This window comes from Cyprinodon tularosa, unplaced genomic scaffold, assembly GCF_016077235.1.
Source record: "Cyprinodon tularosa strain WSP-4 unplaced genomic scaffold, ASM1607723v1 ctg38, whole genome shotgun sequence".
NCBI lineage: Eukaryota > Metazoa > Chordata > Actinopteri > Cyprinodontiformes > Cyprinodontidae > Cyprinodon > Cyprinodon tularosa.
Window position 1 is genome coordinate 1423185 of NW_024039096.1, and position 13745 is coordinate 1436929.

A 13745-nucleotide genomic window follows, 5' to 3' on the forward strand; every position below is an offset into this window, starting at 1 on the left:
AAAACATTCTAAATGACTTCGTTTCGAGTAAATTCTGGATGCTACCCACTCAGGACATTAGAGGAATATTGACACCTTTCTGCCTCGGGCGCTGGGCACCTCCATTATTTGAATGTCAGCAGACAGCAAGAAGCCTCCCAGATCTCCAGATGCATTTGAGATATCAAAAAAGTACTCCAGAGTGTTGTTCAGCATGGGGGTGAGTAGAAAATGAAGGCTAATCATGTTTTGGGTGTACTATTCCTTTAAGCTTCAACAAAGTTAATCTGTACAGAATTTGAACATATGGTGGCAGTGTTGGCTTAAAAATGTTTCTTGACTTCCTTAAAACTTGGCAGTTTAATATGTCTTTTCAACCTTTTACAAGTTGAGTTGGAGTAAAAAGACGGGATAATTAAAAGTAAAAAGATTTAAGCCTAAACTCTAAACTATTTCAGAACCCCAGATTTGAGTTTGAGTGAAGATTATAAATCAAAACGATTGACCTAAACCAGCATTTAGAAAACGGCACCAGGGTTTAAATCCTATAAATGACTAAGCTTTTTATGCCTTTTAGTTTAGCCATATTTAATATTTTGTGGCTCTGTAGGCTAAATATTCTTAGTTTAAAGAGTAGGACATTTGTAATTATTTTATAACAAGGATAAAGTCAAATTCTTATGCAATTCAAATCTGAATGGACCAAATAATGTAAACGCCACCTGTTCTGTTGTCATCCATTTTGTAAAGCGTCTTAAGCGGAGATTTGTTTTAAATCGGTGGTAAACAGAGAAGCTGAACCAGCGGTAAAAAAAAAACCTCAAGACCAACATTTTTATCTGCTTGTTAATTTATTGTATGTTGGCATAAAGTTTGTCGATTTTTGGCTGGAAGAGAGCTTTCAGCTCAAGCCTCTTTGCTTTCAGGGTGGGAGTCAACAGGCCATTCTCGATGGTGAAGAGCTCCGGGTGAAGATGTACATCTTTCACCTGCATCAGAGACAATACAAGATGATTTAAACCTCAAACACATGGATCACAAGAAGAGCGTCAGAGTTGGAGCATGAATTTTAACCTGTACATTCAATGGAAATGACCAAATCATTCACAACAGAGACATTACATAATTGAATCCCCATCTGCTATGACAGAAAAATGTTCAGTCTTTACCTGCTCAAAAGACTTTAGACCAGCTTCTCTTCCCAGTTTGGTCATATCTGCAATTATGGCCTTTTTAATATCCTGAAAAGAATAAGTTATTCTTAGTCATTCAGTTGAACATGTCTCCGTCTACAGACCTCTGTTCAAATTTTATTTGCAGACATTTAGTTTATGAGTTTTACAGCAAGCTTGCAGAATTCACCAACTGGCAGCATTTAGTACTAATGATCATGTTCCCTGAAAATTCTTGACTTCAGTCATAAGTCTAAAACTCCAGAGGGGAGACGTCCTACACGTTTCACACATAAACCTACTGTGTTCTTGCAGAGTTCTTCAATGGAGCCCTGGATGCCGAGAGATTTTGCAATACCTGGCAGGGTGTCAGCGTCAGGGACCACAATAGCAATCAGGCAGGACTGCACAGGAAATAGAACAGTTATTTAGATTTTTTTTAAATTAAATGAACTTTGAAAGGCACATGAGGGGGAATAAAAATGTTACCTGCAAACTGTCACCATGAACAAACACCTGAGCCACAAGTCCACTGCGGACATAAACATTCTCGATCTTCTCTGGGGCAATGTACTCCCCCTGAGCCAGCTTGAAGATGTTCTTCTTTCGGTCAATAATCTTCAAGACACCGCTCTAGTGTAAAAGAGAAAAAAATAAAAAATAAATCCCATGACATAAGAAATATTAACTGGTTTGTTATAACTGAAATAATTTATCGTGCCACTTCTAAAGTGATACAATCTGGTTTATTGGAGTTTGGAAGATACCTAAAAAAAAAAAAAAAAAAACTATTGTACATAACCTTTGAATAAAAGATCTTGCATTGTTTTAAATGTATACAAGTAATGGCATGTGATTCTATTATTGGAACGGTTGACCTAGTAGTATCAAATAGCATTTATAGAACCAAATTAAACACAGATGATATAGAGATGACCAATTACTAACTGTACCCGAAGAAAAAGTATTGAGGTTGATGCTTGTAGGACATAGTACATTTGTAATCTGGGTTGGAATCTTCAATTATGCGGAGATATAACCAGATAGGAAGTGAAATAAGAGCTTTAGCAACAACTAAGTTCTTTTTAAGTACTATGATTTACATAGTATTTAGTATTTGCATCCTAAGCAGACAAAGTGATGATCAGCAAACAAACACCATGCATCTTTCTCATTCCAGTCATCCTTTACTCGCTGTTCTATCTCATAAAATCTCAAAGATGATCAAGTGATGGGTTTTAACTCAACAGAAAAGTGGAAAACCTCAAGGGGTATGAATATCTTTGCAAGGCACCGTTTAGATGGTAAAACAAATCTATTGCATTTTACCGGAAGCCATTTGCCGATATCACCAGTATGGAGCCAACCATCCTTATCCAAGGCCTCTGCAGTCTTTTCCGGGTCCTTCAAGTAGCCCTTGAATACATTTGTGCCCTTAATGCACACCTGTGGGGAGAAAAGAAAAAATAGAAAATAAGACAAATTTAAAGAGTCGTTTTCAGAGCAGAAAATACATATGACACATTCCAAGTAGAGGCCTTGGAATTGCACAGCTAAGCAATAATTTATGTACATATATGTTTTATACAGTAGGAAATTCTCAGGGCATACACTCTGCACCCAACGTAGCCTGCTTCACAACGTCTGCATCAATAGAATGCAAGTTATGGGCCCTTAAGTGATAATAGTGGACTCACTTAGCCATGCAAGAACCAGAAGAGATCAGCCTGGCTTTCTTTTAAGTACATGTGAACTGAAAGTTATAAATCAGGATTCAAGTTGCTGGCTCATTATTCAAGTGGAAAGCAAGAACTGTGATTCTTTACTGTTCTGCAAAGCCATGCTAACCGGTTTGAGAATTTCTGTTCAGTCTACCTCTCCTTCCCCATTTGAAGCAAAGTAGTTCATTTCCTCCACATCAACCAACTTCACCAAATTACAAGGCAGGGGCACACCAACATGACCTGAAATAAAAAGGGAATTTTCTATTTTTTGCAACCTGCTCAGCCTTTTCAATCTCATCTCAAATATGACCCTTTTGTCAACATTACAAATAAATCTCAAACTTGGTAAAGCATATAGAAACAGGTGGTCTTGTGTTATAGTTTGCACCAGCTGCATACCAGAGGTTGCATCTCCGGGTAAGGTGAAAGTGCAGGCTGCTGCACACTCCGTCTGACCGTATCCTTCAAAGATCTGAGAGAATCACAAAGAAGAAGAAACATCTGGAATCAATTTTAAGCAATTGTTCCTTTCCAAAAACCAACATCACTATCACTTTATAAGAAGCTCCTTTAAAATTTCTAAACAGGTTAAAACCCTCCTGAGTTAGCCTTTCCTGTAACATTGTTTATTGAAACATCTTTCATAAATGAATATGTATAAATAATCTGTTCAAATGTAGGATAACTTGCATGTGTCGACAGACTACTGTATAAAAAGGCTGTATTGCAAGACCAAACCTTTCATACAGCTGGTTCCAAGCTGTGGAGACTGGGGGAGAAAAAGCAACTAAATGGCCATTAATAAAGCCACAACTTGTGGAAATAAATTTGAAAGTTATTAATAACAACAACTGCAAAGATCTTTTTTTTTTTTTTACCAATAGCTGTTGTGGCAAAAAACAAAATATTCCTACAATGTAATTTGGGAGAAAAAAATAAAAAAAAAGCAAAGAAAAGTGTGGTTGTTTAAGGGATCCACAAGTAAGTAGAATAGTAAGATGAATATTCTTAAAGAGAGACAAAGCATTCATAACTAGTCATCGAGTACACCAAGAGGATTAAGGGTTTATCACCTGGCAGCCCAGAGCGGCCCTGAGGAAGCTAAGAACAGATGGTGATATGGGTGCAGCTCCGGTCACCATGATCCGGACACGGCCCCCCAGAGACTCCTGAATAAGGTAGGACATGTTTACAGTCACTGTGTAAAACAGTTCATTTATAAAAGCAAATTTCACTTTTATTAAGCAAGGTTCTTTGCATAAAAAAAAAGAGAACTAAAATGGCAAAACCTTAAAACAAAAAGAATACAAGTCAATGAAAAATCTGTCTAGTGAACATTAGCATGTTTTGAAGCACAGGATCTTATGTGACCATTGAAGCACAAGAGTGACCAATACACAGTCCCTAAGAGGGAGTTTTATTAAAGCCTTAGTTTGTTTTTTAAAGTGAAGTAAATAGTAATTATAACAAAGTCCAAAAATAATTTTGTTTTTCTAAAGTCTTATAAACTGAAGTTAGTAGCAGTTAAACCTTTGTTGCTTAAAACCAACGATGTGATTTGAGAAAATCCTGGTACTGCCACCATAACAAACATCTGTACATTGTCTTTGTAGTTATGATAATGACGTTTCCTTTAAATTAAGCCTAATGTCCTGACAGCAAAAGCTAAAGCAGCACCAAGTATGTTGAGTCCCACTATAGTCCCCCTAAAAAACTTTTTGAAAATGGCACCATAGTAAACACAGACTGCCCTCCGCATGCCACACACCTCTGACCTAAAAGCGCAGTCACTCCAAAAGCAGCTGGGATACCATATTACAACCAAACACCCCAAAGCATTTTACATTTACGTAATGCAAACTAGTATACAGCAGCCTTTTGGTTTTCCTGTCAAATTTACACTTTTATACAAGTCGGTGCATGTCTGTCTCTGGAGTTTTTTTTTTTTTTAAAGGCCTCCCCAGAGAGCAAACGAATTGCCCAAATTCACTTTTTCCACCTCTGTCCAGATCCAATTCTATTCTGTTCTACGAAAAATAAAACTATAATAAGCATTTCCTGTGATGCAATGAATGAACGCCTTCTGTCTGCAACACAGAGGGACGAGGTCACTTTATCATGAATAATGCAGCCAAACACCCTTTTCTAAAGACCAACCGAGTCAGAGAAGAAGACAGAAAGGAAAACTTAGACAGATCTACTACATTTCAAAAATTAAGCACAGGTGCCGTCTGAATGCATGAACAGATCTTAAATGCATCAAATGAAGTTACAGTTAATTGCAAATGATCAACTACCTCAGCAGTTGTTTGGGGGAAGACGGTGGCGTTGGATTTAGACGTTTGCCCGGCAACCGGAGGGTTGTCAGTTCAAGCCCCAGCTAAGACTTTCAGTGTTGTGTCATTGGGCTAGACACTTCAAATGCATTGCCTACTAAGGGTGGTCTGATTGGCTGGTGGCACCGGTGTATCGCAGCCTTGCTTCTGTCAGTGCGCCCCAGGTACATGCCATTTACCATTTTACTGATTACAAACAGTTAATGTAGCATACAGAGCATGTGAACCTGGAGCCACATATGGCGAGGAGCTTATAACTGAGCCACTGCTCTTATGCATTAAAGAAGTTAGTCAAGGTGGTTTGAACATATGATCCAAAAGATTCCTGGATGTTTTCCTGTGATGGCAAATTCTAACCCCAAGAAGACCTGCAGGCTGACCCATAATGTGGCAGAGAGGCTATATTATCCCTTCATGCCCTGGAACATGTTGGGTCCCTCCGAAATAACATTGCCATACACAGGTATGTCTTTGCTGCACTCCTGAACTTTTACACACCCCCAATCAAATCTTAGATATGCAGGGAATAATAGTCCTTAATTTGAAATGAAAGATTGCAATCAAAGTTTGCACATTTATAGCAGGTGTGCAAAGCAAATTAAGTGATAATACTATTGGGAAGTAAAATGTAAAATCTGTTCAGAAAATGTTTCAATAAAATTAGCCTGCGATTGGAGAGTTAAAAATTAGTAATTCAATCTTTGGGTTTAGATTGTATACATTTCAAGAGACCATACCTGGACTTTGTTGAAAATGAGCTTATCCCATATACTGTTTTTCCTGATGATGCCGTCCTTCACCTCAGCATATTTCATCTCAGCAGCAAAGTTAAGCAGCCATTTTTTAAAGGGAGTTGTGGCTCCACTTTGAACCTGGCAGCAGAGATGGAGAGCTGTAGTAACAAAACTTCCATTCATTTAAAAAGGAAAAATATAAGCACAGCTGTTTTAGCAGTCTACCAACTTTGTCATAGATTCGATTAAGGAGTCGAGGCACCACTGGGAAAACTGTGGGCTGTAGAGTTTTCATGTCATCTGGCAGCAGCCGAATGTCCCCCTGGAAGAACCCCACCTTGGCCCCAGCACCATAAACCACTGTCTGAAACATTCAGGAAAACTCATCCAACACTCTCACACACATCCTGAACAGGAATTTGATCTCAACAGAATCCCTCTACTTACCTGTACAATCCTCTCAAACATGTGTGCTAAAGGCAGAAAAGAAATGCTGATATCCTCAGGAGATGGAACTAAGGATGTCTGAAAGGGCCAAATGACACAAATCAAACTGAATGGAAAAAAAGGAATAAGAATGAATGCCTTAATGTGGATACAGGTGTATTTGCTTGTACCTCGAAGGTTCTGAGGACAGCTGCAGCATCAGCAACAACATTTTCATGCGTCAACATCGCACCCTTTGGGTTTCCTTTAGGAAAAATTAAAAAAGGCCAGAAAGTCATGATTAACTAAATCAGCTCTACATTTCTTCTGAGAAGCAAAAATCATGCCTTTAGCATTAGCTTAACTTTTAACCTTCTAAAAGTTGTAAAAAAAAATTCTTAGACTCCCTTCAAAAGTTTATTGGACTTTTAGAGCTTTTCACAATAAACAGACAGTTGTGTTTCAAAGGGACGTCTGGGTTATTAGACATAAAAGTCTGAAATTTCTGCAAACTATAGAGTAGATAATCACCTGTCGTCCCACTGGTGAAGCAAACGATACAGAGGTCCTCTGGCTTTGGGGGCTATTTGGAAATGAAATCAGTACCTCAGAGTTTGCAGTTTAACACATTAGAAATATTTCGGGACGGGAAAAAACATGACTTACAAGTGGCTTTTGAAGATTACCTTTTCCCAGTCCCTGAAGTTTAAGAAAAAAAAAAGGTTATGTCAAGTGATTTCTAATAAGGTACGTTGGGTTTTAGTAGTTCATTACCTCCAATTCCTCCATAGACAAAATGTCCACCCCACACTTCTTTCCTCGCTCAATCAGCTCAGTGCTGAAAGAGTCCATGAGCACAACCATTTTGAGAACTGAGGTTTGGCCTTTTTCATGGTTCAGCAGCAGGGCTTCTGCTTTCTTCTGGTTGTCACAGAGCACTGTAGAGATCTCAGCTTAGGGAAGAAAATAAAATGTGCATATTTGTGTTAAGGCTGCCCTTAAACCATGCTTTTCTTCTGCAAATTTACACAAGTATAAGTTTAGACAAAGTCAAACCAATATACTGATGAAGAGAAGATAAGATTTAAATCCCTCAGACACCTTTGGGAGCATATTTGCTGAACTTCTTATGGTCTCTGCAATTAGCATCATGAGAGAGTAAAGCTCCAATTACCTTGGTTGATAATAAAGACCAGAGCCTCAGGACCCAGAGTGTCGTACAGGGGGACTGCTACCATGGAGTAGGTGTAACATGCCAGCTCACCAATAATCCACTGAAAGTTTGTGAGACAACAGAAGTTAGAGAAAATAATAACCGGAAAAAAGCAAACAAGATATTTTATGTTAAATGAAATACTACCTCAGGTCTGTTCTGAGCAAAGATGCCAATGAATGTCTCAGAGTTGGGCTTTAAACCTTTGTGAAGAAGTCCTGACCCCAGATGCTGTGCCCTGTCAGAAACCTTCAGGTGAAAAAGATAAGAGCATTTATGCACAACTTCTTTAATGGCGATTACAATTATAATTTAAGCACATATAAAAATAATCTCAGTTGTTGCTACAAGGTCATATTCAAAAGTCCAGGTTTGAAAAAGATTTAACTTTCTCCAAGAAGAACATATATTGAATACACTTTACATCAGGGGTAACCAATTAAAAATTAGCAGGGTCCAAATAAAGAAAAATCAACCAGCAAAGGTCCGGAGACAGTTTTAATTATAATCTGTTACTTTAAACTGAATGTAACACTGAAATAAAATTTGTATTTTATGTCTCCATGTTATACATAAAATGTGTGTAAAGTGTTTTTTGAATGTAGTAGAGAACAATCGTTCAGTTTGGTATAAAAACAATTTCCTGATTCACATACTTTATAAAACACCTGAACTGACATTTATTTTTTTCTTCCCCCTTTCTTTTTTCTGGCTTAATGAGAGCAGTGGGATTTAGGCTGCACTACAAGGCTTTTAAACCAGAGTTTAAATGGTGACAAAGCCATTCTCAAGCACATACCAAGGTGCATCGGACAAGATGCGGTAATTTATAAATGTTTTAAATCAGGTTGGGTCCAGATTAGCCAGCAGGTGGGTCCGGATCCGGACTGCGGTCCGCTAATCCGTGACCTCTGCTTTACATCATTTAGAAATGTATAATTCTTTTTAGAATGCACTGATTAAAGTGGACTACTCATTTCCTCAAAATCTGTAGACTAATTATGAGATCAGATATTTGTCTTCTCTGTAATTGTCAAGAAAGTTAATCACGGTCCTTTTAAACCATTTGACTGTACCTGTTTGTACTTCAGCCACTGGTAAGGCCTTCCTGGCTTTCTGTAGCCCAAACATGCTCCATTACCTGTAAAATAAGATGGACTTTATGTCATCTCATGTACCAGTGCTTTCAGAAGACTTCACACTCTGCTTAACTAGGCACCATATTTTGGTTTTGCCAGATCATTTGACCACAAGTGGATTCTTGTCTGATCTAATTAGTTCCTTATGAAAATCAATAACAATGCAGCTTTTCTAGCTGCTGCTTTTCTGGCGTACTTTCATTTCAAGTTTGATCAGATTAACAGAATCTTAACACATTTATAATTTTTAGATGATGGTACAAAGTGTAGCCTAATTTCTTGTCCATTGTTAAACAAACTGATTACCTGAGACCCTCAGGCCCCTATGAAAAACCTCATAAAGGGTCTTTGCATCATTGTAGTGATATGACATCAGGTTGTTGTTGTCTTCCAACAAGGCACTTTTTCTTGCTCCATCCTGAAAAGAGAAATCATCCAAGTTTTAGATTTTAAGTGACTTCTAAGAAAATATCTCATTAGAATGACCACACTATTAAACCATAAGACTACAGTAACTTTCTGCACATATCACCTTAACTCCAAGCGTCTGGTTGTTGAGGTCAGCTGGACTGCGGAGCGGATTGGGTCGTGCATTAAGATAATAAAGGGTGGCAACACCGACAGCAATCAATGAGAAAACCACTGGGGTTGGGAGAGGCGAGAAGAGCAACTGGAAGATGAAGTCCATGGTGCAGGATGAGCTGGGGTGGTAGATCTATGAGAGGAACCAATATATCAAACTTCTAATATGAAAACAAAGCTTCTAGATAAAAAGTCAGGTTATAGTGATGAAACACCCTTTCAATACAAATTCCCAAAACATAGGTAAAATTAAGAAGACAAGCTGATTACATTTGTACAAGTATTCCAAATCTAGACTTTTCCGGTTTTCCTTAGGGAAAAAACAACAAAAAAAGCAAATATTCGACAGCCCTCTTTTAGGCGACCCTCACAGATTTCCTTCAGATTAACACTCGACTGTCCAAAAACTTCATTCCCGTCTTAGTTTTGATGTTTTCTTGTGGTCATGCGACTAAAATATGAAATCTTTCACTTCTAGTTTTTTAACAGAGAACCACAGATTTGAGGCTCAAACTTTCTTGCATCTGCCACAATTTTCTAACTACCTTTACCTTGACAAGTGCCTCATTTCCATCCCAAGACAAGCAAATCCATATTCTGCCTCTACCACCAACAACATCTTTCACCGTGGGGATGATAGATTTTTTTCTTTTTCCTGTTGACGAGTGCTTTTGTCCAAGATATGCCCATAGTTCCTGTTTCCTTTTGTCAAATCAAAACAGTCTTACATGGTTTTGAAAGATTTTAATCAATGCCTGGATATTTTTTTTAAAGCAAGAAAAATTGTCTAGGCCAGACAAAGCCATTTTAAGAACAATCCCATCTTCCCTGCTCTGCCTTTATGTTCCTGGCAGGCTACCAACAGTTTTCATCTTGTCCTTTCATGGGTTTTAGAGAAATGTAAAATTTTCATCACCCTAGGTGTGTCAAAGCCTTGGTCACATTATTGGACCCTGGCTTTAGCTAAATTGTGAAAATGTCACATTCCTTACAGAACTGAACTTATCTCAGGAAAAAAAAAAAGGCTCAATAGCACTTTAAGAGGACCAATGTCACAGTTGAGGCAGAAATATTCAAACAATTCTTCTCTCCTCTCCTATTCAACCCAGTATTTTGACCGTTGTATTTACTTTATAGATCCAACAAATTCTTTAAGATGCAAATTTGTAAGGGAATTAGATTTGGAATTTTTCTTTTGTCAACTAGTGCATTCATCAGATGTTACATCTGAGAGTATACCAGTTTAGAAGATATGAATTCTAGTTAAAACTTTGCAGCAGTACAATTACCAGTCACACATTTACAAATGCCAAACTACATCCCTGGTGAAGCAATTTTACACTCCTAACCAGTTGGTTGCATTAATATATCTGAAAATTGTTCACCAATCACCTTTAAACTTCTGCTGGTTTATTTGTGGTTGGCAAAGAACCTTCTGGTAAATTACTGCCACTAACTGGTGAGGAGTGCAACAGCTTAATCAGGAGTTGACGATTAATCTTTTTAAATTTGTGACTCGATTTGTACTTGTACTGTAACTTCTAAACTTGCACGAAATATCTGATGTCACGTGCATTTGTTGAAAACAAATACAATTCTGAATCATATCTCGTGTGCTGAATTGCACTTAGAAATGTAGATGCATACACTTTATCGACGGCCATCTTACTCCATATTTAAACATCTCCAGAGTTCTGCTTTTATGGTAGCCTCAGCAGCTCCAGGTTTAAGTTTGCATTAATCAGGCAAAAGTTACTCTTATAACCTACTCTAAAAAAGATAAGATTTGTTTTCACATAGGACATTTGGTCATGGTTTGCAGGCATTTCTTATGCAAACACAGTGGAAGATGACAATGCCACTCTTTGGTTCCCACTTTTAAATTGCACCAACATACCAATTCATTCTCAACTGAATAATAATTTATAGAGTTTAAAGTCAGTTTGTAAATGAACTAAGACCAACTTTTGTTGTACGCATTTTCAAATACACATTTTTCAAACTGGACAAATATGCATCGGCTCAGAGAAAACTATTAAGTGGCAGCACACAGATCTCTTGAAACAATCGTTTTTAGAACAGGCAACAAAAATGATTTAAAGCAACCGTTTAACAACACAAAAAGCCCTTAAATGAGGCCAAATTAAAACATTATTCCTGGATGGAATACCAACCTGCTGCTAGCCCTCTCAGGTGTGCGGTGAGTGCAGACTGCAGATCCTCTGGCTCTGCTCTGGGAGAGAAATGCCTGGAGTACAAAAGCAGATAAAACAGCTGATGACTTAGGATCTTTGAACTTTGGTCACCATTACCCCCACTGATAAAAAGAATAAAAGCAACAAAAGGATCTTGGTTTGTAGTTCACAGCATGAAGGTTGTGCAATTTATTAAGTTACTTCAGAGGGTTTTTCTGCTTGCCCCTTCTTAATTGCAGTACAGAAAGATAAAACAGACTTATCAGTTAATGACAAAGGAAAAAGAGAAGAAATCAAGAAGTTGCACCTGATGAAAGATTAGTACCCTTATCTACACTTTAGCATGTCCAAAGTACAAATAATTCAAATCCTAGGCAGTGGAAAAAAAAAACCCACACACATGCACAACTATTACAAACAGTAACAACATTTATGGTTTAGAGCCTCTGCGACATGCCACCCAATTTCCTGTTACGTTCAGTTCTATCTGTAAAGACACTCATTGATGTTATAGCTTAATAAACATCTTAAAGCAAAAACAGTTAGCAGATATCGCCCCGATGAGTATCTTAAGTTTGAAGAGCACATCTGCAATAAGATTAGGGGGAAAAAGAAAATGCAGATCTATCTGGAACTCCCAGAGAACAAATATGGAACAGAAGGAAAAAAAACAAAAACAAAAAAATAGACAGTTAAAATTAGTTTTTACTTAATATATCAACAAAGAAAAAGATCTTTGAGTTAAATGCCTTTATGCCAAAGCTGAGTTTTAAGAATGCATTATGACCTTTGTGTGCTGATTTTGCAAAGCAATGCTTGGTGCGGATTCTCATTATTCTATAAAGTTGGTTTGTAAAGTGTTGATTATTACCTGGTGGGATTAGCATTACCAGAAGCAGCAGTTTGGGATCAGGCTGAGCAGAGATCCCCTGAGCAAAAGCAGCTGAGGACAGCAACACCCCAGATGTACAATCTGCCTGCCTGCTGTCATTAGCGCCTCAAACTGCACACAGGTGTGACAGCTCCTCAGTGCCGGTCAAGGCTCAACCTGCAAACTCTACTCACTGCAGATAACACACCCAGGGGATTATTTGTGATGTTTTCATTTATTCTTCTGCCACTCCTTGATGACCATAACCCTTTACACATTCATTTATTTTTCATTAAAAGTTAGAGTGGAAATTTGTCTCTGTTAAGGTAAAAAGAGACAATTATGGCCTCTCTGATTGGATTTATGGGTGCCAGCGACAGCCATAGATAAAATACTGCCACCTTTGGAGTGACCTCTGGTAGATATGAAGTCATTTAAACGTTATCTCCTTTAAATATCTTCTATTTCATCTGATGATGCCAAAAGTTTAATCCCTCGTAATAAAATAGATTTGGTATCTGTTGAATGATGATGAACAATTGTATTAATATTAAAGGGTTAAACATAAAATGGCTGTTATTCTCTTAACTACATTTAAAAAAAAAAATCCTAAAGAGTGAGAATATATGATAAACTTGATTTACATATTAAAACAAAAAATGTTTCCATAAACAAGAAAAAACACTATTGTTTGTTTTTGAAAGAGTTTCATGATCAGCCAGTTTCATAGCAGACATTTTTGGCTTGGATTATGTGGTAGCTGCATTCCAATCCACTTTATATAGCAGATAAAAAAAATGTTTCCAATGTGCTGCACATAAAAACAAACAAAAAAAACCAATACACACAGAAAAAAGCAGTAAGAGCTTTAAATGAATAAGTAATGAAAAAGACAAAGAGGGCCACACAATTATGCAGTGTTAAAAGCCAAAGAGTAAAAGTGGGTCTTGAGACAAGACTTAAAACACTCCACTGTGGAGGCTGTTCAAATATGGAGGGGCAAAGTATTCCAAAGTCTGGGTCCAACTACAGAACAGACTTTGTCCCCTCTGGTTTCAGAGATGGCAAAAGTACTCACTTTCCGTACTTGATTAAAAGTACAGATACTTGTGTTAAAAAATACTCTGGTAAAAGTAAAAGTACTGATTAAACTTCTTTACTCAAGTAAAAGTAACAAAGTACATGCTTGTAAATTTACTTAAAGTATATAAGTAAAAGTAGAAATCACTTTTTTTCATGCTGTTGCCTACATTTTAAATGGATGTCTGCCAATAGGACTAGATCTCAGTTGTGTTCATTTTTAATCATCTCGTCGTCCATACTACTATGCTAACGCCACCGCCACCAAGCTGCAATGATTTGCCGCGAATGAAT

The 13745-nt window shown here is 37.6% G+C and overlaps 1 protein-coding gene across 1 annotated transcript; it reads right to left on the minus strand.

The window, feature by feature from the left end:
- Nucleotides 1-811: 811 nt before the first annotated feature.
- Nucleotides 812-12505, minus strand: acsl5 (acyl-CoA synthetase long chain family member 5). Its single transcript, XM_038296981.1, has 22 exons — nucleotides 12372-12505; nucleotides 11480-11553; nucleotides 9256-9438; nucleotides 9030-9141; nucleotides 8661-8725; nucleotides 7732-7833; nucleotides 7546-7645; nucleotides 7146-7324; nucleotides 7038-7070; nucleotides 6903-6954; nucleotides 6563-6636; nucleotides 6393-6470; nucleotides 6175-6309; nucleotides 5949-6083; nucleotides 3949-4044; nucleotides 3275-3347; nucleotides 3027-3115; nucleotides 2481-2597; nucleotides 1641-1784; nucleotides 1454-1555; nucleotides 1149-1220; nucleotides 812-968 (listed from the first exon to the last, which is right to left on the minus strand). The coding sequence occupies exons 3-22, from the start codon at nucleotides 9409-9411 to the stop codon at nucleotides 831-833; spliced, it is 2052 nt and encodes a 683-aa protein (XP_038152909.1). The 5' UTR covers nucleotides 9412-9438; nucleotides 11480-11553; nucleotides 12372-12505; the 3' UTR covers nucleotides 812-830.
- Nucleotides 12506-13745: the final 1240 nt, after the last annotated feature.